The 27,259-nt window shown below is 51.7% G+C and overlaps 1 protein-coding gene across 3 annotated transcripts in view; it reads right to left on the bottom strand.

Annotated features, from left to right (window-relative positions):
• Positions 1-17,793, bottom strand: part of SHROOM4 (shroom family member 4) — a 42,582-nt gene extending 24,789 nt beyond the window's left edge. For 2 of the 3 annotated variants that reach the window (XM_063141767.1, XM_063141768.1), the window contains exons 1-2: positions 17,528-17,793; positions 214-365 (exon numbers count right to left, since the gene is read on the bottom strand). In XM_063141767.1, the coding sequence (XP_062997837.1) occupies positions 214-365; positions 17,528-17,731 (356 nt within the window). In that variant the 5' untranslated portion in view covers positions 17,732-17,793. The remainder of the gene's footprint in view (positions 1-213; positions 366-17,527) is intronic. The other variant, XM_063141769.1, reaches the window with a different exon arrangement.
• Positions 17,794-27,259: the final 9,466 nt, after the last annotated feature.

Below are 27,259 nucleotides of genomic sequence, written 5' to 3'. Positions count from 1 at the left end.
AAATGTGAATTAAATTCTTGCACATCCCTAGCTGTGGCTATAATCCCAGCTCGTTTCAAGCGCCGCTAAGGAGCATTGCTACCCACACACACACACACCCAGTGCCCACAGGTCTGATGCAAAGGTGAGGAAGGAGAGGACCTCTTGGATCGAGAAGGATTCATCTGCAAAGCCTCGACTGCCACCACAACCCCACCTGGACCTGCCTCTCACCTCCGGATGATCATCTTGAGTGTGCGGTAGGACCCCTTGATGAGGATGAGGGCCTCCTGCCGAGAGCCGTAGAGCGGGGTCCCGTTGATGTTCACCAACTCATCCCCGGAGCGCATCTTCTGCGACAAGGCCGCCTTCCCGCCATCTTCCACCTGGACCGGGACAATGCCACAAACGTCAGAGCACAATGCGCCCTCACTTGGAGGCCGATCAAAGATGGGACACTGTCCACCTAGTGACCACTGCCCTGGCCACTTGCCAAAGCAGGAGGAACTGCACAAAACCATCTAGCCTGTCTCCCTGAGAAGGGTCACTCTGCAAGCAACACACACGGACTTCCTACGGGCACTTTTTTTCCCCTTTAGCCCAGTCACTTGCATTAAGTGCTATAGAGGCCCCAGAAATGGCAGAGAGGCAAATTCCAGCTGGGCGTTTACTTCACCGGAGGACAGAAGTGTTTGCAATGAGAAAGAAAGAACTCCGATTCTCCACAGATCCTCCTATTTCCTCTAAGAAGCGGCTGTGAGAACAGATGTTTAACACAAGGTAGCAATACAGCAAACAGCAACAAACCACAACGCCGCCCCCCCCCCCCATTCCGTTCGCTGCAACTCTCTGCACAGCCCTTTCCTCCGTCAACAGGGCTGGTGGCTGCCACATCCCTCCAACTCAGTTTGCAGCAGGATTATTTGACACACTCGTAGCCTGCCTTTTATTAAAATATAAAAATCCGACGCAATCCAAACTTTGTCCTGGTCTTGTTTTATTTTTCTCCCTTCAGCCACGGCCCTCCCTCTTCTTTAAAACTGCCTCCACCAGCAACTTTGGTAGCTATTCCAGCCAACCTCATAGGAAGATAGTTGGCTGGGATTGCCACCCGCCCCCCTCGGCAACACACACAATGCAACCACCTCTGGGCAAACGTGTTGCCCCTGCACTTGGAACCCCCCCCATTTCTGCTTGACTTTAAGACCCTTTGACTCACACACACCGCTTTGAAAAAAACAGGCTTGCCCTGGGCATGCCAAGAGGGGAGGCCCCTCTGCCGATACCTCAGCTGTCCTCTGCTGACTCCACACAGGCGGGACAAAGATCTCACCTGGACGCAGGCCACCTCCAGGCCTGGGACTGAAGAGCCCAGCGGGGACAACTCTGCCTAGAAAAGGCTCCGAGACCAAGCTGGGGCTGCAGCACCAAGCAGAGCAGGGCTGAGCCGTCCTTCCCCACCAGAGTCACATGCATCGGAGAGCAAATGCAAGGAGCAGCCCCAGCTGCTTCCCCCGTGGCCTGGCCGAGACAAGGGCCCATTGTGCTGCCCAAATGCCAGCGGGACGGTCTCGAGCCCACAACGCCTTTGCACAGCTACCACACGGATGCCACGCCCAGCGGCCTGCACCCTGGCTAACAGAACAGCAAGTGACCAGCCGTGGGGTGGTGTTATTTAACCCTCCCCAAACAAGCAGAAACCCCACCCAACCTCTTCATGCTAATGGCTTGGCCACCAGTCTGCAGGCTTTGACACAGGGTGAGGCCAACTCCAGAGAAGTTGTGCTTCAAGGTAAGAGCCACAAGTCCTTCCCTTGGCAGCTTCAACCTGGTTGGAGGCCGCCCTGCACTTCCAGGTCCAGCCTCTTGCTCTGTGGCTTGTGGAGATGGGCTGATGGCTGGGGAAACGTCCAGTGACCTTCATGGAGCACATTTCCGCTTTCTCTCCCACCTACCCACATATGCATCATAGAGTGAGAGCGCTGTGGAAAAGCTGCAGTCTCTTCCATGATGCATCCATAAGAACACAAGAAGAGCCCTGCTGGATCAGACCGAGGGTCCATTTAGTCCATCACTCTGTTCACACAGTGGCCAATCAGCTGTCGGCCAGGGACCAACAAAGCAGGACATGGTAGAACAGCACCCTCCCACCCATGTTCCCCAGCAACTGGTGCAACAAGCTTACTGCCTCGGATACTTGAGGCAGCACACAACCATCAGGGCCAGTAGCCATTGATAGCCTTCTCCTCCAGGAATTTATCCAACCTCCTTTTAAAGCCATCGAAATTGGTGGCTGTGGTGTTACCCACATTTCTATTCCCTTAGGTATGTCTGAATGACGATGTCTAGAGAGTGCGGAATGTTGGACTGAGTGGGTGTGGCTGGTGATGCTGTGGAAAAGGGGGAGGAGTCTATATATGGGGGAGCTGAATGGTCTGAGGGGTTCGGTTGGTGGTTGGATTTTTTGAGGGTAGATGTGTTTAGCTGTGTGTGTTCTTGTCAGGAGTTGTGTGAGGAGTTAGTGGAAATAAGATCCTAGGGACTAAGGATTGTTGTTATTATTAGAATTGTTACTACTAGAATTCTTAAAAATAGGCAGGATTTGAATAGAATTTGAAGGGACTAAGAACTGTAAACAACAATAAACATCTTTATCTTGCTACCGAAAAACCACGTGTCAGTTTGGCTGTGTCTCCTGCTCTATCAGTTAATAAATAAACACATTACATTAAGCCTTCAGCCCGCTGTATTCACAGAAGTGCCTTGTCCAAACCTCCTTACTTTCCCCCTCTGCTATAAGGGAAAGGTTACGGGTTACTTTTTACCCCTTCCTCGGGTATTTAAGTAGTGGTGCTTAGCCTGAGGGAGGTGTGCGCGTCAAAGCCTGGTGAGGGAGGTGGTGGCCATCGCTACATCTTGTGGTAGTGAATTCCATAATTTAACTATGCGCTGTGTGAAGAAGTCCTTCCTTTTATTTGTCCTGAATCTCCCAACAATTAGCTTCATGGGATGATCTGTTTGGGTTCTAGTATTTTGAGAGAGGGAGAAAAGTGTCTCTCTATCCACATTCTCCACACCATGCATAATTTCGTACACCTCTATCATGTCTCCCCTTAGCCTCCTTTTTTCCAAGCTAAACAATCCCAGCTGATGTAACCTTCCCTCACAGGGGAGATGCTCCATCCAGCCCCTTAATCATTTCAGTTGCCATTTTGTGCACTTATTCCAGCTCTATTATATCATTTTTTTAAAGTGCATTGACCAGAACTGTACACAGTATTCTAAGGGTGAATACAGTATTCTAAGGGAGCTTTGGCTATTGGGCGGTATAAAAATGCAATAAATAAATAAATAAAGGTGGTCGCACCATAGATTTGGATAAAGGCAATATGATACTGGCCGTTTTATTCTCAATTCCTTTTCTTCTAATGCCTAACATGGAGTTTGCCTTCTTTACAGCTGTTACACACTGGGTGGACATTTTCATCGAGCTGTCTGTCACAACCCTGAGATCTCTTTCTTGTTCAGTCACCGCCAGCTCAGATCCCATGAGGTTGTACTTGAAGTTGTTGTTGTTTTGCCCTAACATGCATCACCTTACGCTTGCTTACATTGAATCACATCAATGATTGGATGCCCACTCTCCCAGCTTGGAGAGATCCCTTTGGAGCTCTTCACAATCACTTTGTGTTTTAGCAACCTTAAATAATTTGGTGTCAATGGCAAACTTGGCCACTTCTCTGCTCACTCCTAATTCCAGACCATGGGCTCCTGACAGCTGGCCCAAAGGAATGCCCCAAATGCTCCCATGAATCCAGACATGACACTCCCATGACTGTGGCAAGCATGAACTTCGTAAGAAGAGCCCTGCTGGACCAGACCAAGGGTCCATCTAGTCCATCATTCTGTTCACACAGTGTCCAACCAGCTGTCGATGAGGAACCCACAAACAGGGCACGGGTGCAACAGCACGCTCCCACCCATGTTCTCCAGCAACTGGTGTATATAGGCTTCAAGGGGAAATGCTGCCATTGAGTCCTTCCCAGTACACACATGATGGTGAAGATCGTATTGCAATCTGCTGAAGGGGACCCTCTTTCTGCGAAAACCAAAACAAATAGCAAGAGCCAGTATGGAGACGAGTTGGCAGGATAGTTCCCCCACCCACATGCACACCCCATCCCAAGCAAACTCAGAAACGAGGACAGCATAGTGTATGAACATTTTAAGCACCAAGACATGGGCCAGTTCGATCTCCCAAGGCAGCAAAGCACGGCTTGTCCAGGCTGTGAGGATGTGAGAAAGCTAAGACCCCTTCTTAAAACTATGGAGGGAGACACCAGGCCACGATCAGACAGGAATCCAGGGGGAAATGGCTCTCACCTTTCCAAGTGACCAAGTCAAGAGAGCTATTATGCAGGAGGAGGAGGAGGAAGAAGAGGAGACAACACCCACCTATCTTCCAGGGACTAGAACAAGCTGCAGGTCTCAAGCAAAAGTCAAATTCTATTGAAGAAGCTCCTTAGTAAAAAAAGAAGAAGAAAAAAGGGGGGGTTGGAGGATTCCCATCCTCAAAAAGGTCTGCCAAGGCAAGGAAGATAATCCAACTCCTTCAACCAGGAAAGAGATTGCCTTCTAGCCTGGGTATCCACACCTTTGCTTCTGGAGCCTGTGATTGGTTGTTGTTTGGTTGCTGCCAGGCACAACGGCCACTAAGCCAACTCAGGATTTAACATCCAAATTTTGAGTCACACACCTGCTGGCAAGGGAGAGAATGAATGTGGATGGGACTTCTCCAAAGATCAGGAACCATCCACACACACAACACACACACACACACACACACACACACACACACACACACGAGAACCCTCCCATGTAAAGCTGGCCACCTGCTGCTTCCTCATCTCTTGGCTGTGGCACCAAAGCTGCGATGAAGCTTCAGTACTTGGCTAAAGGCAGCAGTGGAGAGACCACAGCTCCGGTACTCAATCATCTAGTACGGCAGGGAAGCTCGGAGGATGGCCACAAGGGAGAGGGCCTTCTCAGTGATGGCCCCCCGACTGTGGAATGATCTTCCCGATGAGGCTCGCCTGGCGCCAACATTGTTATCTTTTCGGTGCCAGGTCAAGACTTTTCTCTTCTCCCAGGCATTTTAACAGCATTTAACAATGTTAAGTTTGTTTTTAATGGACCCCAGAATTGTTGTTTTTAAATGGATACTGTTGTTTTTATACTGGTTTTTATGTTTTTTAAATTTTGTATACTTTTAATGTTTTCTATTTTTAATTGTTGTAAACCGCCCAGAGAGCTTCGGCTGTGGGACGGTATATAAATGTAATAAAATAAATAAATAAATAAATAAATAAATAAATCTATTGGACAAAATGGATAAGTTAAGTTTGAAGGAGTTTTACTTAGGCCTTGCAACTTAACTGAGTATGTGGCCTGGTTCACACAACATGCCAAACCATGCTCCTTAACCACAAAATGGTTAACGGAATGCATTCCATTAACCATTTTGTGGTTAAGGAGCATGGTTTAGCATGTTGTCTGAACCAGGCTTCAATGTAAAGGGGGGTTGTTTATAAGACTTTGTTAGCATAGCATAGGGAAAGAGGCTTTGGAGGCGTAAAGGGATGTACAAGTAGTGGGATTATACTTTAAGATTAATGGGGCAGGTAGGGATACGAACAAAACATTTGTGCCAGGGCTTAGATGCTTTAAGGTACAGAAACTTGCGACTTGTGGAGGGGGGGTGGGAAGTATGATTCGATATTGCTTGATTTGATATCTTAACTGATGACCAGTCACACGGACCCTAAGGGACAGGATGGAATATATATTTAAACAGATATACTGTATGTGGAAGAGATTCTGCCGTTCAGAGTTAATTCAAATTCAAAACATCTTGACAGCAGCCCTGTTCTAGAACTATCCAGTTAGTATAAAAGCAAAGAACCCTTCCAGTCAAAAAGCAATTGATGTCCTCAATTTAATTCCTTTTTCTAAAAAAGAAAAGAAAAACCTCAATGCTGTTAATTGCATGCAGATTGACAGAGTGGGTTTCTGAGGGCGGGATCAGTCATTTATCCCTGTTGTAACAATTTGGAGTAGAACCGATGATGGTTTCTTAACTAGGCCACTTCTGCTCTGCATCGAGAACTTTGCTTGCCGGGAGCTGGAAATGCATTCAACATCCCACTTAACTGCTGGAGTCCAGTTCCAGAGTTTGAAGCAAGCTCCAGTAGTGGGGCGGAGCGGGGCGGTGGGGTGGGGGTATCAACTTTACAAATAAGAACAGAAAGGTTATGAGCCCAGGAGAACGTCTCACTCTTGCCTTTCCAGTCCTACCCCTCTTAGCAAATCATGAGCCACGCTGAGATCCTGAACTAAGTCCCAAATCCTTTCCACCCCCTGCAAGAGCATCTTACCTACATGCTACAGGAGACCAGGTGTGGTCAAGATCCAGGTTTGGGGCAGATCTCAGCCATGCAAACAGGGCCCCCCTTCCAATAATGCCAGGAGGAACAAAGAACCTTTTATGAACGCAAAACAGTTTACAATATTCTAAGGTCAACTTGATTTGGCACCTCGGGCAGGAGAGGGCAAAAGGAGGAATCTAATTCTGTCACCTTCCTCTGAACGTAGCAAAAGCTGGCCCTGGAGGGAGAGAGAAAGCCTGGTCCAAATCTGATGGAAATCCTGATATATATCACGGACAAGAGCAACCTTCATCACAGCTCAAGAGCAAGCATTTGTGGAGAGTGGGGGAAATAGCAAGTCTGGAACTGCCCTGGAGAGTGGGATAGAAAGGGATGTATTTCCAGCCCCTTCTCCACTCCCATCAGTTTCCCCCCATGCCCCTGGACCTCCCTACAACCGTCAGCTGGAAGACCAAATGCACAGAGCACAACTATGCACAAAATCAGCACATTCTCTCCTGACGCTGCCAGAGGCTGAGCTCAGATCAGAAAGAAAACAAACAGTGCTGCTGCCATCCTCCGCTCCGGAACTGCACCCCGCGCATCTCGGCCGCCGCATTTCGGAAATAGAGTCCAGATGGGGAAGGGTGGCACGCGGGAGGCAGCCCTTGAGCCTGGCACACCACACCAGCAAGGAGAGCTTGCTCATTCCTCAAATCCCAGCTGGAGGTAACAGGGAGACCGGAGTCTGCTGGGGGAGAGCGGAACAGCCGGCCTGGACTAAAAAAGGCTTTGGAGTTGGAGGCTGCAGCAGGCAGGCCTTTGAAGGCCCAGCCAGGCAAGCGCAAGGAGGGGGCAGAAGTGGTCCCAGCATGGTCCCAGAGACCCTTGGAAGCTTCTCAAAGGCTCCTTAGGGAGAAGGTCCATAAAAGGGGGCTTGTTCCCACTACTGACCTCCAGGCCACCCACACACATCCCGGCGCCTGCAACATGCAGCTGCAAAAGGGATGCGGCGTGACAGTTCACTCATGGCTCACCTCATGGGGGACCTCAGCAGATGAGTCAGGGTGTTCCATTCCCAAGCATAGCCCACTATAAACACAAGGGTCTCCTCTACCTACTCAAGCAAGTCTCAGTCTCTCTCTCTCTCTCTGACACAGACACATAAATTCAATGTTGGAGGTTGCCTATTCTCCGCTCCAAAAAAAAAGTTCTGCTAAAATAACCCCCATTGTGATACATCACACACACGTGACGGAAGTGGAGAGTGTCCATGAAGGTCTGTGGCAGAATAAATTCGGTAGCCTTTAATTATTTATTATTATTAATTATTATTATTATTTGGCCTCGTGTGGCGCAGAGTGGTAAGCGGCAGTTACTGCAGCCGAAACTCTCCCTACGGCCTGAGTTCGATCCCAGCGGAAGCTGGTTCTCAGGCAGCCGGCTCATGTCGACTCAGCCTTCCATCCTCCCGAGGTCGGTAAAATGAGTACCCAGCTAGCTGGGGGAAAGGTAACTGTGACTGGGGAAGGCAACGGCAAACCACCCCGCTACAAATTCTGCCAAGAAAACATCAGTGAAAGCAGGCGTCCCTCTAGGAGTCAGCAATGACTCAAGTGCTGGCACGAGAGGTTCCTTTCCCTTTCCTTTCCTTATTATTATTTAGTACATTTCTATAACGCCCCACAGCCGAAGCTCTCTGGGCGGTTTACCAAGATTAAAACATTAAACATTAAAAACATCAAGGTGCCACGAGACTCTTGATTGTTTTTGCACGGACTTACACGGCCGCTGCCTTTCTGGGAAAAGTGATGCCATGTAAGCAAACGCCAAGGCAAGGCCTGGAGGCAAATGAAACAGCAACCTGACTGAAGTTAAGTGGGACTGGGTCTGGTCAATGCCTGGATGGGAGACGACCATGGACTCCCACATACACTGCCTAGGGATCCACCATGGAAGGATGTAAGAGCAGCCCTGAGGCTAATGGTTCCCCAGCCCAGTGCTCAGTGGCATCCCCCTGTCCCTGACCACGGACACTCCATATGAAATAAAATAACAAATAACTATACCCCCTCATGGCTAACAGTCATTAACAGAGCTACCCCCAGCGCTGGCCACGGGCAGCCTATTTTCACAGTTGTAAACGCTAGCAACTTACAAAACCCCAAAGAATGCGGAGATTCCCAGAATGCCAAACAGTGCATAAAGCACCCAATTCTCTCTCCATCCCCCATCCACCCACCGTCCCCGTCTGCCTGGAAACTTTCCCACTGGTTTCCAAGAGGCTCCTGTTGCAGAACTCCGAAACATCCCTGCTAGCGTGGGCACCACTGTGTTGCCTGGGGCTCCCACACCAAGGGAGCAGGGAAGGAGCATGGGAGCAGCAGGCAGGCAGCACAAAAGGCAGAGTGCTTCAATGATAACAGCTCGAGTGTAGGAGGCTGCAAGCCAGCTCATCCGCCCCGCGGCACTGGGCCCAGGCAAGGCGGAGCAGCAGCAGAAGCAGCAGCAGCAGCGTCTAGACACCCCACCTATCTTGTGAGCCTGGGAAGCACATCACTCAATTCCTAATGAATTGCAGGGCCAGGAACATCAATTAGGAACACTGCTTCTGCTCTCTCCAAATCAAGGTACACGGAACAGCCTAATTTCAAAGCTGGCCAAACCTGGGATGGGAAGCTTCCTTTCTCATTCTGAAAAGGGGGGGGCATGAAGCAGAAGGGGGTATTTTGGAGGAGGGGACAATTTAAGCCCCTCCATGGTGTAGCGCGCCACACACGTGTCCACACTAGTGGGCCGTCATTTGCCACGTCTTGCGGTAGCCAGTCCACGACACCCTGCGAACTGTCAGCCAAGCACAGTGGAGCCTTCTCTACGCTAGATGGCAGATCCACAAAGATGCACCTCAGGGGGCAGCCCAGAAGGAAGCCATGAATCATGGGAGGGGCAGTTAGAGCCCGTTTTGCATGCAGAAGGTCCCAGGTTCAATTCCCGGCAGCATCTCCAGGTAGGGCTGGTAAAATCCCTGCCTGAAACCCTGGAGAGCTGCTGCTGCCAGTCAGTGTCCACAATACTGGGCTAGGTGGACCAAGAGGGCCCATCTGCTGCCAATGTTTCTATGTTTCTTGGCACACAAGAGGACTCAGCTCCTACCAAAGCCACCCATGAAGGAGTGCCAAATTACCCCCCAACTGGGCTAATAAGGAGTAGGCAGGACCACTGGGCTGTAAAAATCACACCCTCACACACACAAACCCAGAGAGAGTAATCCTGGCCCACAGTGAGCCCACAGCAACTTTTAACCTCTCCATAAAAGACAGATGAGAACACAAGTCCAGGAGAAACCTTCAGGCAGCTAAGCCAAAGGGAAAGGAGCTGGAAGCCAAATGTATCAGGAATGGAGAGCCCCTGAGCCAACAAACCCCTACCGGCAGAAAGGGCAGCTTTGTCAACCCCCCTCCTCAACTCCGTGCTTAAAATAGATTACCCAAACCTGCATGCATTTCATTTACAGCATTCAATGCTGGCTGCAAAATCCGGAACTTGGAACTGCCATGGAGAGCAAGGAAGGAAGTTTGCCCTGGGCCATTCCAGGTCCAGATGGAGAGGATATCCCAAAGATAATAAGGGCTGTGAAGTACCTTCCACATAGGAAGAACAATAGTCTCAGTGATTTATCGGCCTTGTCCGACTTCTACTGCTGCATTCCTGCTATTCCACACTTCGCTGCAAACCCAGAAGACGAACACTCATGTGGGCCCCCACAGGAAAAGCAGCTGGACAGAACCCACAGACCCCATGCTGTGGAAGGAAATGATGCATCCCCCTCCCCACTTTCTGGACCACAATGCTACTTGGCAGCCACGGCAGTTGGGCTGGGGAGAGGGGAAGAGCCACCCGGCCACCCCCTGCAGGGCCCACATTTAGCACACACAGGGCTTCCTAGAATCATAGAGTTGGAAGGGGCCTATGAGTCCATCGAGTCCAACCCCCTGCAAGCATGGAACGCACGGAGAGCAGGTCTTCTGTATGCTGCTGGCTAAAGAAGAGCTGAGAAAGAGGAGGAGACACTGGCCTCTGGAAATGACATGTGTCCGTCAAGGTTCCCCCAGAATAAAATTTGGGGCAGGACTAAGCCAGATTTGGAGAATGAAGCAGCAGCAAGCATTTTGTCCTGACAGCAGGACCCAACTTCCAGTAGGGAGGGAAGGAAAAGGGCAGGGCCTGCCCCCGAGTCTGCAGAGAGAAGGGAGTGCACTGCCTGACAGCTAATTATGGCACAAAGAGGCCCTTGTTCCTGATCTGACTGCCAGTGACTTCGCCAGAGAGCAGAAAGGAAGACGCTTGCCGGCCCTGGCATCTGGACTTGCCACATCAGCCCAGGGAGGGGCTCCCTTGGCACCCCAAGGAGATACCACGAGCACCCCCTGGAAGCCTGGCCTCCTGCCCCACAAGCCTAGCCCCACACTGTATCTGTCAGGCATGCAAGAAACACAAGGAAACAATTCAGATTTGCACCAACCACATGATCAACCAAACATTCAGGACCAATTTGAACAAAATGTGGAAGTCTCCTTGCAACTGAAACCAAAAGCGCTGAGACATGTGGAGCTGCAGAAGCTCAGCGGAGAAAGGAGCAGCCTGAGCTACCTCTTGGAAGTCTTCCTTCAGTCTTTGCCAAAGGCTGGTCGTATCTTTTTCCAAACACACGGGGGCAATCCAGGAGATCAGGGCCAGTTCTGCTGCTGCTGCTGCTGCTGCCGTTTCACGCAAGGAGGGAGAAACGGAGCCATTTCGGAAATCTGGCTTTGGTGGCTGATGTTCGCTCAGCAGTCCTACCACGGACTCTGCTATCATGCCCCATGGGAGGAAGGAATTGGTCGCAGAGCAAACCCTCAGCAAAGCCCTGCTGCGTTAACCAGGGCTGAGAACCTGTGGACCTCCAATGTTGTTGAATTTGCACTACCAAACACCCTGACTGCTGGCCATGTTGGCTGGACTGCTGGGAGTTGGAGTCCAATGGCACCTAGAGGGGAACAGGCTTCATACACCTGCATTCGTACACCTGGTGAATTGCACACAGATGGATGCTTCTGAATGGTGCATGGGCTTGCTTAATGCAATTAATTTCTCAGGCACAAGGTCCATACCTGCCTAATTATAGCGACTCAGTACTTACACCAAGGATCAGCAATCTCCAGCCCACAGGCCATTTCTACCTCATGAAGCCTCCTCATATGGGCCATCAAAGACCCCCTGCCTCTCTGAAGACCCCCTCCTCATTCAAGGGAACTGTCTCTGTTGGGAGCCATGGCCTCAAGGCGCCTGGAGTACCTTGCAGAATGGCTGGCTCGCAAAGGAACATGGCCTTCTTTGCCACTGCTCCGTTGTTTCCCAGTCACCTAAGTGTGTGTGTGTGTGTGTGTGTGTGTGTGAGAGAGAGAGAGAGAGAGAGAGAGAGAGAGAGAGGGTTGAAATCCCCATATATGTGCTGCATCTGTATGAATGGAGTGTGTGTGGGTATGGGGTGTGTGCATACGTTTACATGGAACCACGTGCTTGGGAAGGTGGCAGGCTCTCCACCACTGGAGGACTTTAAGTAGAGACTGGGCAGTCACCTGCCAGGAATGCTTTGAACTGAATTCCTGCACTGAGCAGGAGGGTGGACTTGGTGGCCTCAGTAGTCCCTTTCAACTCTAGGATTCTATGCTTTGGCCCGACCCATCACCGGTATGCAACTCCTAACTATTCCAACACCCACTCCAAGGGATGTGGTCCTTGGCAGGGGGGGGTGTTTCCCTCCCCTGCCATAGAAAAAGGCACTCTGCACATGGGAAATGCACCCTTCTCTTTCTCACTGTTTCACTTGCGACAGAGCTGACCCTGAGGATTGCAAAGAGCTCCCAGGACTTTGACTCTGCTCACATTAACCTTTGCTCATTTCCAGGAGAGAAGGGTATTCACGTTATTTCCAAATGGAAATAGGAAACAGAAACTACAAGAGAGTGAACAGCAGGAGATGGTTGATGCAGCTACTTCAGTATGCAACAGCCATGGGGGCAGGCGGGGAGAATGGGCTGTGTTGACTCCCAGCTGCTTCCAACCTGCTCCAACCCTGAATGGTGCAGATTCAAAGTCCTGCAGCTGGAGTGAATGGCCATCTCCACAGGAATCAATGCAGGCAACCTCTTCCTGTCGCACACTGAAGAGGTTGCAAGGCAAGGCCAGGACAGACAGCGCACGCTAGATGCACTTTGCAAGAGAGGCGAGACAATCACAAATGCATCACACAAAGGCTCCTTGTTGGCCTCCACGCCCCCGAGGTCTCCTCCCTCCTACAGGGCCCAATGCAGTCATGGTGTAAACAGGGCATGCCACCCAGGGGTGTGGCCTCCCCTCCCCTCCAGGAGCTCAGCGCCAGCGCTGGCAGCAGAAGGACAAAGGGCAGTTAATCATTCACTGCCTAATGGCCATTAATGCTCAGCACCCAGCCGCAGGGGAGCACAATTGGAGGAGTCTGGCACAGCGCCACCCATCCCGGGGCCCTCCTGCCTGGCAAGCATGGAGTTGTTGGGAGACAGAGATTGCTCACCTCTCGGCCCCAGAGGGAAGACTTCCCAACCCAAGTCCGTGTTCTGACAATTCATGTGGGCAACACTGAACAGGGTGCAATGGAGGAAATTGGGGTGGGTGGGTGGCTTACCCCACCTCCAGGACCACATTGGGTCTGTGACACCTTTTGGCATGAGAAAGGCTTTGCTACCCATCCTTAACTCTCCCTGATGCCTTTCTGTAGCTTCCCAGGTGAGTGGTAGTAGAGAGAGCGATCCGGGGCAGTGGGAGCACTGCTTCAGTGTTTGTCAGCACCCCTGCAGGTTCGGCCTAGCCCTACATCCCACCCCCAATCCGCCCCGGTGCAGCCTTTCCCACTGACAGCTTGCAGAGTGGGGCAAAGAGACTGTCCCAGGACAACCCTGGCAAAAAAACAAAACAAGCCCAAACTTGGAGGAAACCACTCAATAACTGGGAGCAGCCTGCAGGAGAAAGGCGTGTTCCAAATTCACTCTCGAGATGCATTCCAAATTCTCTCATCAGAGCTGCTTTGGTGGATGCTTCATGGTAAGCAATCTGCAACTTATACGAAGACGGGGAGAGTCATTCCTTAAGGGAAAACAAATCACCAAAAAAAACCCAGAACAGTATATTTCAGTCTTGCTATCTACTGATCCTGCACTGAAGGCCTGGCCATGTGTACCTGTGGATCACTTAATGATGGCACCACCAGGTGGCAATTTGAATGTAGGGTGCAGCTTAGGCTGAGCTCAAACAGGCAGGGTCTTTCCAAGGTCTTGGGGCAGGGAAGGGGCTTCCCCAGCCCTGCAACTTGAGATGAAGGGGTGGAAGTGGAACTTTCATAGAATAGCAGAGTTGGAAGGGGCCTACAAGGCCATCAAGTCCAACCCCCTGCTCAATGCAGGAATCCATCCTAAAGCATCCCTGACAGATGGTTGTCCAGCTGCCTCTTGAAGGCCTCTAATGTGGGAGAGCCCACAACCTCCCTAGGTAACTGATTCCATTGTCGTACTGCTCTAACAGTCAGGAAGTTTTTCCTGGTGTCCAGCCGGAATCTGGCTTCCTTTAACTTGAGCCCGTTATTCCTTGTCCTGCACTCTGGGAGGATCGAGAAGAGATTCCGGCCCTCCTCTGTGTGACAACCTTTCAAGTATTTGAAGAGTGCTCTCATGTCTCCCCTCAATCTTCTCTTCTCCAGGCTAAACATGCCCAGTTCTTTCAGTCTCTCCTCATAGGGCTTTGTTTCCAGACCCCTGATCATCCTGGTTGCCCTCCTCTGAACACGCTCAGCTTGTCTCCGTCCTTCTTGAACTGTGCAAAGCAAGTGTATACTCATCCCCCCTAAATGTATGAAAACAGGAAGCTACCTTAGGCCAAGTCAGGCCTTTGGTACACCTTGCCCATTACTATCTCTTGCAACTGGCAGTGCCTCTGCAAGGTCAAGGCAAAGAAAGGTCTCTCCACCAGCCTTGCAGGCTGAGATGCCAAGGCTCGAACCTGAGACCTGAGGAACAGCGGACGCTGCCTTATATCGAGTCAAACCCTTGGTCCATCTAGCCCAATATTGTCAACACTGACTGGCAGCAGCAGTTCTCCAGGGTTTCAGGCAAATGTTTTCCCCGTCCTACCTGGAGATGCCAGGATTGAACCTGAGACCTTTTGGATGCAAAACAGAAGCCCCTCTGTGCATGAGCATGCATATACACATATAAGCCATCCCAGGTCACCCACAGGCAGAAGCAGCGTAGCTTCTCGGCTACTGGACACCTTTGCCATCTGAAGTAAAATGGATAATAATCAGAAATGCTTTATCTACTTTAGGTCTTTAACCACTACGGCAAGCTTGCTGGGACATTTTGCAGGCAGGACGGCTCTTATCTGCATCACACAAGACGGGTACGTTGCCTCACTAAGAGCCACTATACCGAAAAATAATTCAAAACTTGGTGACGAAAGCCTCCCTGGCCTTGCACTGTACAGAAGGAGGACTACTCTGTACACAGCTCTTTCTGTGGCTTTTGGAGAGGAAAAGTCTGTGGGGGTGTGTGTGGCAGCCAGTCATTGAACCCAGGAGATGCAGAAAAGGCCTCTGGCATTTTGGGAAGAGGACAAAGTGGAGGAGGAGCCTGGGAGTGGAGGTCCAACTCTCCCCTTGCATGCACCGACAGGACTTCCATGGAAACTGGCTGGCACCTCGGCACTGCTGCAAGCAAGGGCCTCCTGGCCCGTGACGAGTCCACCCAGCATGGCCAGGCCTGGTTATCAGGCTCTTGCAATGGTCATGAAGGAGTTTCTGTGGAGGTTTTAAAGCAAACACAAGCTGGGTAAACCAACACTTCAGGAAATGTTTTTAAGGGAGGTGGAAAATGGAGAGAGAAAAGGCAAAGTGCAGCAGAAAGCCTCTTTTGCGAAAACAAGGAGTTTTCAACAGGAAAAGCACCAGGTCTCTTGTGGAAGCAAGTTCAGGGCGAAGGAGGCTCCCCTAAGCAAGGCAGGAAAGGAACGCGCCACAAATCAACCCTCTACAAAACCACCGAAAGTCAAGTGGCGAAGGATGTGGGGAGCCACAGGAGTTCAGGGCATCAACACAGGACTCCGTCCGGCCCCTCTCCACTCCTGTGGAAGTTCAGCTTTGCAGTTCCTTCTTCATCCCCAAACTGGCTTCTCATGAGATACAAGTGTGGGGGCGGAGAGAGAAAAACTCTCCCTATCTACAGGAAATCCCTCTTCTGCAAGTTTCACAGACACACACACATTTTTAGATGGGATTCACAACGCTCATTTCTGGACTCCGCAGCCCCACCATCACGCCGTTTCCGAGGGTGAAGCTAGACAGTGGCGCCAAAGTTGCCAGGTGATGAATCACCACCTTGAGCCGTTACTTCTTTAGCCAGTGGGAGAGCTGACAATCCCTTAGAGGGTTCCTGCTGCTGCCACTGCATGAGCCTGACGTCCCACCCACAGGAGCCAGGCAGAGCCCACCAGGCTGAGGTCATGAGGAGAAGCCTCCAGCCCTGCCACGGAATGCCAAGGGATAGGGAGGGGGAAGCCAGCTGCTCAGGCTCAGGCAGGTGGGTCGCTGGCTTCCTGCTGGGCCGGCCCAACTGACTCAAATCTGGCCGCTTTCATTTCAATGACAAGACATGAGCCAGCCTTTCCCAACCTGTTGCCCTTCAGATGTTTTGGACTACAACCCCCAGCATTCCTATCCATTAGCAGCGCTGGCTGGGAACTGCAAGGCAGCAGGTTGGGGAAAGCTGCCACAAACCAACTTTCAGGCTCTTGCACCAACCTCCTCGGAACCAACTGTGCTTGATACCTGAAAGAGCGCCTTCTCCCTCACCAACCTGCCCGGTCACTGAGGTCATCCGAGGGCCTGCTCCTGGTGGTTCCACCTAGATCCATCCTCCGATTGGAATCCACCAGGGGAAGAGCCTTCAGCGTGGTGGCACCCCTCCTGTGGAAAACTAAGTTGCCGGCTCAGTGGGATCAGCCTGAGGAAGGCCCAGCTAGCCCAATACCCTGCAGCCAACAGCGGCCTGCCTGATGCTCTCATGGGAAGGCCACAAACGGGGCCTGGATCGCCATGGTGCGCTGGCTGGCACCTCAGCTGGCCAAGGCTAGAATGCCTCCAACCTCCAGCAGAGACTAGACCGATGCCTCGAAGACCCCAGTTACAGAGCCACTTTTGCTGCAAAAATAGCAGAGCGCTGCAGCCCTGCCCGAAGGGCAATTGCCAAGACTCATCTTCTCACCTCCCTACCACCACCACCCCCTCCACCACAGCTCTGTGTTACAGACTGCATTGCCAATTCTATCCAGAAACAGGCCTGTGGAACACAAGGACCCACCTTTGTGACCCTCCCCGCAACTTCCATGAGATCCTCCAGAGGCCCACTTGTGAACAGGGACCCCGGCAGGTTCGTGGCCCCGTGCGGATCCCGTCTTGAGGAAGCGGAGGGGCCCAATCCTTGCGCGAGGCAGGCTCCCCCCCCCCGCCCCGCCAACTTGGCCCAGGCAGGCCTGAGCGCCCTGCCAGCAGAGGAAGGAGGGGTCCCGCCAGGAGTGTCCGCGGATCCACGCGCCCCCAGCCACCCATGGAGAGAGGCGCCTCCGGTTCCCAGGGGCCGAAGCAAGCCCGCCAAGCCTCGCACCCTCCCTCCCCGTCCGGACCCGCCGCCTGCGCGGTTGGGTCCTGGGCAGCCACAAACTTTCCGAGGCTTAACAAAAGGTGGGAAGCTGATTGGAGCGGGGCATAAACAGGGCCGAACAAAGAGCGGAGAAAAGGCCGGGCAAAACACGAGAGAGTGAAACGCGGCGACGGGAAGGAGCGCTGCAGACAAAAGGCCAAGGGCAGGGGGCAGCGGGGGGGGGGGGCTGCGCCGTCGCCCCCCAACTCGGCCGGGGGCGGAGCAACACCCCGGGCGCACAAGCCCCGCGCCTGGCCCAGCTGCAACAAAGCGGCCAAGGCGCCCGCTACTGGCGGACCGACGCGACGGGGCGGACGGAGCCCTGGCTGGGCCACAGCGCGCGCGCGCGCGAGGACTCACCTTGGACACGATGAGGGGCTCGCCGTGCTCCAGCCCGCCCTTGAGGGTGAAGCCCCAGGGCGCGCCGCCCGAGAGTTGCACGTGCACGTACTGGAAGGAGACCAGCAGCCGGCTCGCCAGGCGCGTCTGCTGCTGCTGTTGCTGCTGCTGCGCCGGCTCCGCGTCGGGTTGGGCCCGCTGCGCCTGCCCCGACGGCCGCTCCATGGCACCATCCCGCAGCCCGCCACCAGTGACACGCGGCCGCGGCGCCCCAGGGAAGCGCCGGTCGGGCCCCGGCAGCTGCGCTGGCTGCTCGGCATCCAGGGGACGGCCGGGACGTGTCTGCCCGCCTGGCTGCTTACTGGAGGGGGCGGGACGCGGCCGACCCAGCGCCCGCGAGGGGCGGGGCGTGGGCGGGCGAGAGGGTGAAGCCGGCCCGGGAAGAGGCACGCCCGGCTGGGCCGGGCCGGCTTTGCGCGCTCGCCCGCCCGCCCTGCTCCGGGCTCCGGCACCGCCTCGGACGCAACACGCCCCCGGATGAGCCTCGGAAGCCGGACTTCCCGCGGGGTCTGTCGTTCGCCCGCCTTTAACCCGCGTCGGCTGCGGAGAAAGGGCGGGTTAGTCTGTCAACGCCCGGATCGGGAGCTCTCGTCCGTGGGAGGGCGGCGGCGGACTTCGGGTTGGGTGATCCAGAGGGCTACTGTGGTTCGTAGCCTTTCCCAAACTTTACGCCGCTCCAGGGAACAGGAGGGGATCGGGGCCAGGTTAGTCCCCCCACCAACCGCCCCCAATCTAGTGGTCGTTGAAGCGAAAGGGCGTGACACCCACCGCGCCTCCGGCGTTTGGCGATGCATCCTGCGAAGTGGCGAACGGCGAGGCGTGGGTGGAAAGAAACGGTTGCACTCGAGCAAAGCAGATACTGCAGGCTCAGAGCTGGCCGAGGCGGCAGTGGGGAAAACGACTCTGCACAGGCTCAGATGCCGTGCCACACAATCCTAGACATCTTTGCCCACACCGGGTGCTCTGTCTCCCTGGACGGTGCTGCCGTCTTCAGCCCTGCCTTCTCCTTGCTTAAGGGAACCACGTGCCAAGATTCTTCCCCAGGGTTCAACATTCAGGGGGTCCAGAGGATGCTCCTTTATTCCCAGATTGTTCCGGAGTAGCTACCACTCTCTGGCTCCGTATGCACAATCAGTGCATAAATTCGTGGCAGGGGAAAGACCTCTCGTTCTGCTTTCGAAAGGGGAAAGAGCATTTGTTTTCCACATACTTTAAACAAACCCTTTCTCCGTCTTAGATGCAACAATATCCACACATCCTTTTCCCCTTCTCATGTGCCTGTGCATGTTTACAATCCAGTCTGTATCATAGGTTTACTCGGAAGTAAGTTATACTAAGAGGCTGATGGGGCCTCCTTCCTTGTAAGCAGAGATGGAACTATAAGTTTTAGGCTGCAGGGGTTCCCATCCTTCTCCCGTCCTTGGCTCAGCCTGACATGCCCAGTATATTGTCTCTTGCTCCATCTTTATGGACAATGTTATTTTATTTATTTATTACATTTTTATACTGCCCATCAGCCAAAGCTCTCTGGGCAGTGCGCAATTAAAACTATAAAACATAACAAGAATAGATAAATTTAAAACATTGCAAGTTAAAAAGGCAATATAAAAAACAGCTAAGTTAAAAACCAGGGAAAGCCTGTGTGAAAAGGTATGTTTTCAGGAGGTGTTTAAACGATGTTTCATTTCCTGCCTCCCAAACCGCACGATGGAGGGTTTTCCAGAGGGTGGGTGCCGCTACAGAGAAGTCCCGCCTCGAGGTTCTTCATCGTGGCACTCTGTTTTGGAATGTCCAGTAGGACCTCCTCTAAGGATTGTAGTTGTTGTCTAGGTGTATGGATAAGGATGGAAAAGCTAAGAGGGACCCCAGAGAGGAATAAGTGAAAAAGGACTTGGAGACTTTTGGGGGAGGGGGCGGTCGAAGCTTGCAGGTTCAGTAGCCAGTCCTTTTGGCTATGGATCTGGTCGCCCACCTCAAAAAAAAGATAGCAGATGGCTGGGTGACATGCAGAAAGGGTTGCTCCAAGTGACTGGGTGGGGAGGAGGCGAAAATGGGAGCAGCTTCTCTAGGAAGAAAAGCTAAAATATTTCGGGTCTTTTGATTAGCAAACAGGGACCAGCTGTGGACAGGTGGGATACGATCGCTGGACGCTTGTGAAATAAAGCCTGGTGTGGCGAAGGTGTGCAGGAAGGGCCTTTCTCTCCATCTTCTGTAATACTTTGTGGTCATTACATAGCATTGAGGGGCAGTATGTGGAAGGCTGAGAAAAGGTGGGCCTTTTATGAAATTATGGGATTCGCTGCCACGAGGGATGGCTTAAATGGCTTCAGAGAGGGGGGATTAGGTTTGGCAGCTGGAGAACGGCTGGATGTGACCTCCATGCTGGAAAGCAGAATAGTGCTGAATCCCAGTTCCTGTGGAGCAACTGCAGGGGGCGCTGTTGCCTTCGCGCCTTTTAGGCCTCGTCCTCTTGTGCTTCCTGGAGGGAATCTACACATCATACTGAAGGCGCTTCCATGCGCCCCCAGTACGCCCCCAAAACGATGGTGTATTCCTGCCTACCTGCAGCCCAGAAGAGACGGAGGAGGAGGCAGCTGGGGAATCCAGCCGCGTCCTTGCCGCCGCCTCCCTGCCGGCCTCCTGCTGCCGGGGTAAGAGCGACGCTGGACAAGATGGTCGCATCCAGCAGGGCTCTGAGGTACTCCACCCTGCCACCTGGCTGCTTTGCCAGCCCCCCTGTGAATTATTCCCTTTGTTCCAAGGAGTTGGACTTTCTCCCCTCGATTCACCGAGAACCAACCGCTTGGGCAGGTTTTATAACCCTTTGCGCCACGTGGCTGTGAGCAGCTGTCGGAGGCTGACTTGTGGGGTTGGGAAGAGAAAACACCCAGTCTGTGCCCAGCCTCGGTGCCCGTGGGTGCACATGCACTGCCAGAACCGGGCAACAGTGGGGGTGGGGGGGTTAAACTTTACAGGAACACACATGCACCCACTGTGAACCAATGTGTCAATGTTGCCTAAGGCACATGATTGCTCCAAGAACCCTCACCTCACCCCAAACTCTCCGGCACAGGGGGCAAATAATCATTAACATAATCCTGAGAAACTGCAGCTCTTTGGAAAGTGGGTAGTGGTGGTGGTGTGTGTCTCAGGACCTAGGATTGTCCCTGTCCTTGACCTCTGTGGTGTGGCCACAAACTATTAACCTGGAGGAGAGAAAGGAGATGGATTTGAACTCGTGGTCAGCTGTACAGCCTGATTGCAATGCCAGTATTTCCTTGGCCCTGGAAGGTAGAGTTCCTGCTGAATCCTAGCTCCAGAAACACATTTCTGCTGAGGTTGTGGGGTCCTGCTATTGGAGGATCATGTTCTGACATCTGCACTGCTCTGGGTCCATTAGTAGTCTCCTCCTCCTCCTCCTCCTCCTTTTTGTACATGCTTTGAGCTTTGAAGTGGTGCGCACTGTTCATGTGCACAAAGAAAAAACCAAGAAGACAAAGATTAATTTCTTGCATTTCTTACTGAGCTGGGATCGCAAGAGCGTACCTCATTGCCTTCATGAAGACGACAGAGAAAGTCTATTGCATCCTGCTGAATGCTTCTACATGTACATTACATTCATATGCTACTTGTGGGGTTCCCACAGGCACCTGGTTGGCCATGTGTGAACTGAATGCTGGACTAGATCTTGATCTGATCCAGCACAGCTCTTCAGTTCCTACTATAGCCAATAACTACTGTAGTTTGTGCCTGTGATTATTCAACTTGCAATTTATTCATCTTCAGGACTCTGCTTGCTTTTTTGCAAAAGGTTCTTGTGGCTAGTCTTCTAAAATTATCTAAACTTTAATGTGCTTTGAACGTTCTTTTGCTCAAAGCAGTGAGATGGACGGAAGGAAGGAAAAAAGAGGGCTGCACGGCTGAGCAAAATGGACTCGCTGAGCCCCCTGCCCTATTTTTTCTAAGCAATGTTGGGTAACTGAAGAGGACCAATTAACTGCAAGGTTATCATGGCATGCATGATACAACCCTTGGTAAGCCTGTTGGTTGGGTTTATTTATCCTGGACAAGTGGTGTAGAAAAATCTTACTAGGCTCCTGAACATGGTCAGAAATCCAGGGACACAGTGGCCAGCTTGCCAAGTGGTTAGATGTACCTTGTGGGAACTTCTCACTTGGCAAACGGTCACCTGTGTAGTCCACAAAAGCTTCTGCTGTAATAAGTGTGTTGGTCTTTAAGGTGCCACAAGACTCACTGTTGTTTAAGCTATTGAGTTTTTCTCAGTTGGTGTTTGGACTGTGAGTCAGTTTATTTTAATTGATGGCTGATTGATTCAAAATCTGAAATCACACTTGGATGTGTAAATGTGAAATCACTCTTGGATGTGTAGTATGTGCTTACATATAGCAACCTCCTGGATTGTTTCTTATGCTGGAAGAGAAACCTGGCTGAGAGCCAGATATGCAACAACCCAGAGCACTGAAAGTTTCCCCCACTCAGAAAAGGGGGGCTTTTCTCTTTCTTTCTTTTTTGCAGATACTGTTCGCATGTTGCCAGAAGTCTCTCCACAATAATAATTAAAAAATGGAAACTTGCAAGATGATAGATAGATAAGAAAGCCCACAAGAAAATGTGTCTGGAGATTCTCTGGCGCCTGGATTTTGTGGGCGTCCACACTTCCACTTCCACACATTGCTGAGTGACCATAGCAGAAGCCAGGCTTTCTCCCCTCTGCTCCACTGCCGGTGCTCCCCAAACATGGCCTGCATCTTGGAATTGTTGTAGATCACAAGCTGAATAGGAGCCAACAGTGCGATAGGGCTGCAAGAAAGGCCAATGCTATTTTGGGCTGCATTAATAGAAGTATAGCTTCCAAATCGCGTGAGGTACTGGTTCCTCTCTATTCGGCCCTGGTTAGGCCTCATCTAGAGTCTTGCGTCCAGTTCTGGGCTCCACAATTTAAGAAGGATGCAAACAAGCTGGAGCGTGTTCAGAGGAGGGCAACCAGGATGATCAGGGGTCTGGAAACAAAGCCCTATGAGGAGAGACTGAAAGAACTGGGCATGTTTAGCCTGGAGAAGAGAAGATTGAGGGGAGACATGAGAGCACTCTTCAAATACTTGAAAGGTTGTCACACAGAGGAGGGCCAGGATCTCTTCTCGATCCTCCCAGAGTGCAGGACACGGAATAACGGGCTCAAGTTAAAGGAAGCCAGATTCCGGCTGGACATCAGGAAAAACTTCTTAACTGTTAGAGCAGTGCGACGGTGGAATCAGTTACCTAGGGAGGTTGTGGGCTCTCCCACACTAGAGGCATTCAAGAGGCAGCTGGACAACCATCTGTCAGGGATGCTTTAGGGTGGATTCCTGCATTGAGCAGAGGGCTGGACTTGATGGCCTTGTAGGCCCCTTCCAACTCTGCTATTCTATGATTCTTCCCCGCCCTGCTGTCAGGCCTCGTCATTTCAGGGAACAACACTCTGCTCCTTGTCTCAAACTCACCCACCTGATTATGCAACCGTCCCTGTTGCTTTTGCCAAGAGTGTTCTGAGCCCCACAACAACACCGTTGTGTTGTCAAAGGGTGTGTCTCCCAGCTCCCTCCTCCCGGGTCGCTGTTAATAGCATTCAAGTGCAGGCAGGTGGGATCTGCTTACTTGGCAGACTCTAGGTGGGTGTCTGGCTGGCTGGCTAAGCTGTCCCTGCATCTGGGTGTGGTGGGAGCAAGTAGTCACTTTCATGAAGCTTCTGGGGTTTTGGCAGAGTTGGTTGCTGATCCGAGCAGGCTTTTGGCCGGCTCTCCCTTTTGGCCATGCGAGCTGAGAGCGCAGCCTGGTGGTGTGAGTCACCATTAACCCTGTAACGCCTGAGCTGGGAGGTTTGGGGCTCTGGAGGTGGGGAGAAACGGCCAAGTGGGTGTTCCAAGGTTAAGCTTCTACCCTAGGAACCTGCAGTTCCAGTGTGCAGAGAGTTCACAGGTCTACTTGCCAAATCAATCATTACTATTCCCCCTTTTTACAGATGTGAAGTGGAGGGAGTGGGCAGGACTTGACCAAAATCACTTGGAGAGGCTGAGTGGAGATACCAACTTGCTCTTGGGGCGGGGGTGGGTGGTGGGGGTGAGATCCAGTCCTCTGGCATCTGGGATATACCGGATCTCAAGAATGAAACTCTGTCCCTTTGCCAATGGGAATTCACTAGGCAGATGCAACAGGCAAACATACATGGCTTGGCAGCCTCCCTCTCCTGACCCATCGTCTTCCCCAACCTGATGCCCTCCAGATGTGTTTGGACTAAAACTCCCAGAATCCCAAGCCAATGGCTATACTGGTACAAACACATCTGGAGGGCATCAGATTGGGGAAGGCTGCTGCAGGCACTGCATTTGTGTTTGGACTAAAACTCCCAGAATCCCAAGCCAATGGCTATACTGGTACAAACACATCTGGAGGGCATCAGATTGGGGAAGGCTGCTGCAGGCACTGCATTTGTAGACCAGGCAACACCAAACCAATTGACTAGCTGAATGTTCCGGCTTCTAGGCAATCTCATTTGCTCCCTTGGCGTCTTGCCCCAAGAAGCCAGCTCGTAGAGAGCCCTGCAGAGAGAGGGGGGGCATCATTGCAGGTTTCATCCCTCTTTCTGTCCCCCCTGCCCCCCATCGTGCTGCTGCTGGCGATGCAAACTGAAGCCAGATGTCCTGGCCCTGTATCCAAATCCTCCCGGAGATGCAGCCTCTGAGCTCCTTTGGGCAATGGGAGCTCTTTGCTTATGCGTTCAGCCCCCCTGCCTCAGATCTTGGAGCCAAGCACAGGGAGGCAACACACACTCCCCGCAAGAGAATGCAGAGCCAGTGCCAAAGGCGGAAGCAGGCGCGACGGGGTTGTGTCAGCTACAGCGCTGGGGCTGAGAAGGAAGGTGGCAGCCGCACTGCAGCCTGGGCTGTCTCTCGAACCACTGGCATTGCCAGAAGGACACAAAGGAGACGACAGAGAAGATCTCGGGAGCTGTGCTCTGTTTCCAAAGGTCTCCCTCTTCCCCTTCTCCAATCCAAGTTCAGCTGTCGTGGACAAGAGAGAGCGCCTTTTCAGTGATGGACCCTAAACTACGGAGCACCCTCTCAAGGGAAGCCCATCTGGCCCTCTCTTTAAACCTTCTTGTTTTATTCCGGTGGGCACTTTAATGCAAGAGTGCAGTGATCATTTTAGTCTATGGCTCGGGTCCAGGTTATCTGAAAGACCGTATTCTCCCTTATGAGCCTGCCCGTGCTTTGAGATCTTCTGGAGAAGCCCTTCTTTCAGTCCCACCATCTTCACAGGCGCGCTTGGTGGGAACCTGGGAGAAGAGGGCCTTCTTGGTGGCTGCTCCAGTGCTCTGGAACTCTCTTCCCGGGGAAGCTAGGCTGGCTCCCTCCTTGATGGGCTTTCGGAAGCAGGCTAAAACTTGTTTGTTCCGACAGGCCTTTGGAGAGTAATCTGGTCCTCCATCTATGTTAAGGTCTTGTAAATTTGTTGTGTGTTTTAAAAGTTTAATGTTTTAATATTGTATTTTTTTATTTTAATTTTTGTACATTCCTTTCCCTAGATTTAAAATGTATCTATTTAAAATTTTGTAAGGCCGCCTTGAGGCCCAGTATTGGGCAAAAGGCGGGATACAAATATAATAATAATAATAATGTGGGTGATAACGTTTTTATGGCGTACAGTTTGGTGGGGTGTTTTTTTAAACTGTTTTATTTTACCGTTGTGATTGTTTTAATGTGGTGGTCATTGCTATATTTCTCTGTAAGCTGCCCTAAGTCTGATACTGTCATACAAAGCTTGGGTCAAAATAAAGTTAAATAAGCAGACTGCTCAGTGTAAAGATTGAGGGACGACATGATAGCACTCTTCAAATACTTAAAAGGTTGTCACACAGAGGAGGGCCAGGATCTCTTCTTGATCCTCCCAGAGTGCAGGACACGGAATAACAGGCTCAAGTTAAAGGAAGCCAGATTCCGGCTGGACATCAGGAAAAACTTCCTGACTGTTAGAGCAGTACGACAATAAAATCAGTTACCTAGGGAGGTTGTGGGCTCTCCCACACTAGAGGCCTTCAAGAGGCAGCTGGACAACCATCTGTCAGGGATGCTTCAGGGTGGATTCCTGCATTGAGCAGGGGGTTGGACTCGATGGCCTTGTAGGCCCCTTCCAACTCTGCTATTCTATGATTCTATGATTCTATGAAAGCAAGTCAGGCAATCACAGCATTACATGGCTGGAGACCAATGAGTTGGATCACCCATTGCACTATGTAAGCTGCAGACCAAATCCCAGCCAAAGGAATGTGCTACTTATCTCAGATTTCCATCGGAAGGGAAGTGTTTGCCTAACCTTTAAAAAAAATGCAGGGGGGGAAAACACCCTTGCGGGACAAAATATGTTGGATGTTGATCACAAGATGGAGACGAGGGAGTCCTGCTTTCACCTGGATGTTTTGGAATGTTCTACCTCACCTGGCCTGTCTAGAGAACTGCATTCTGTTGGTCTGCACTATAGAAGGTTTCCAAGAAAGAATGGGATGGAAGAGAATGAGGAAGGGTGTTATTTGCCTATCTCAGGGGCCATAGCTCAGTGTGATAGAGTGCATGCAGAAAGTACCAGGTTCAACCCCCAGCTTTTCCAGGTACAAGGAGGAAAGAATCTTGCCTGAAACCCTGGAGAGCTGCTGCTGCCAGTCAGTGCTGACAAAACTGGGCTAGATGGGCCAATGGTCTGACTTGGCGTAAGGCAGCTTCCTATGTCTATAGAGATCTATTTTCTATACTGTCCATTAGCTGAAACATTCTGGGCAGTTTACAAGACAAAGCTTAAAAACACGAGATACAAAAACATATTAAAATATAACATAAAACCTTAAGTTTGAAACAGAATAAAATCAAAGATGAAAGCCAGCAGCTATGCAAAGATCTAAAAAAGCATGCCTTCCTTCTTTCCTTCCTCTCTCTCAAGTCATGCTGCAGGAGCAAGGGAAGATACCAGGGCTGGGAGCAGGGAACAGAAAGAGCCCTGCTCCCATCACATCCAATTTGCAGGGGTGGGGGCACTCCCTCCTCCCTCCATGCATCTGCCTGCCTGCTTGTGTAGAAAGGCCCTTTCTACACCTTGGATTTTTCCCAGGATCGTCCCTGTGCATCTAAAGGATGCACAGGGGATTCCAGGAGCAGGCAGGAACAATCCCTACTTTTTCCTGGGATTCCCTCCTCCCCGCGAATAGCGGGAGTCAGCAGAGGGAAGGAGGAGTCCAGGGAAATTGAGGTTGGGGCTTGTTCATTTGTTTTTTCCAACTTCCATTTCACTGGAGTGCAATTGTGCTCCCGGGTCCTGTTTTTTTTTGTTTTTGTTTTAAATGGCAGGCGCGACGTCCCTCTTCACTTCCAGGACCTCGCACAGTCTTCTGGACGCAGGGTGATGATCCCGGAAGCTGGAAATTCCGGGATCGTCTCCCCTGCATGCCTCTACACCCTTAGGTGTAGAAAGGGCGAAAGACTCCACAGCTTCAGGGCTAGAAAATGGTAATTGTCAGAAACCGCTCCCTCCCAGCTGCCCCTTTAACTCATGGGTGGGAAAATTCTGGCCTTGCAGATGTTGTTGGACTCCAACTCCCATTAGCCCCAGCAAGCATGGTTGATGGCCGGGGCCCACGTGCAGAAAACT

Source organism: Elgaria multicarinata, chromosome 15 (assembly GCF_023053635.1).
Source record: "Elgaria multicarinata webbii isolate HBS135686 ecotype San Diego chromosome 15, rElgMul1.1.pri, whole genome shotgun sequence".
In the NCBI taxonomy this organism is placed as follows: Eukaryota; Metazoa; Chordata; class Lepidosauria; order Squamata; family Anguidae; genus Elgaria; species Elgaria multicarinata.
This window is presented reverse-complemented; position numbering and strand designations above follow the sequence as displayed.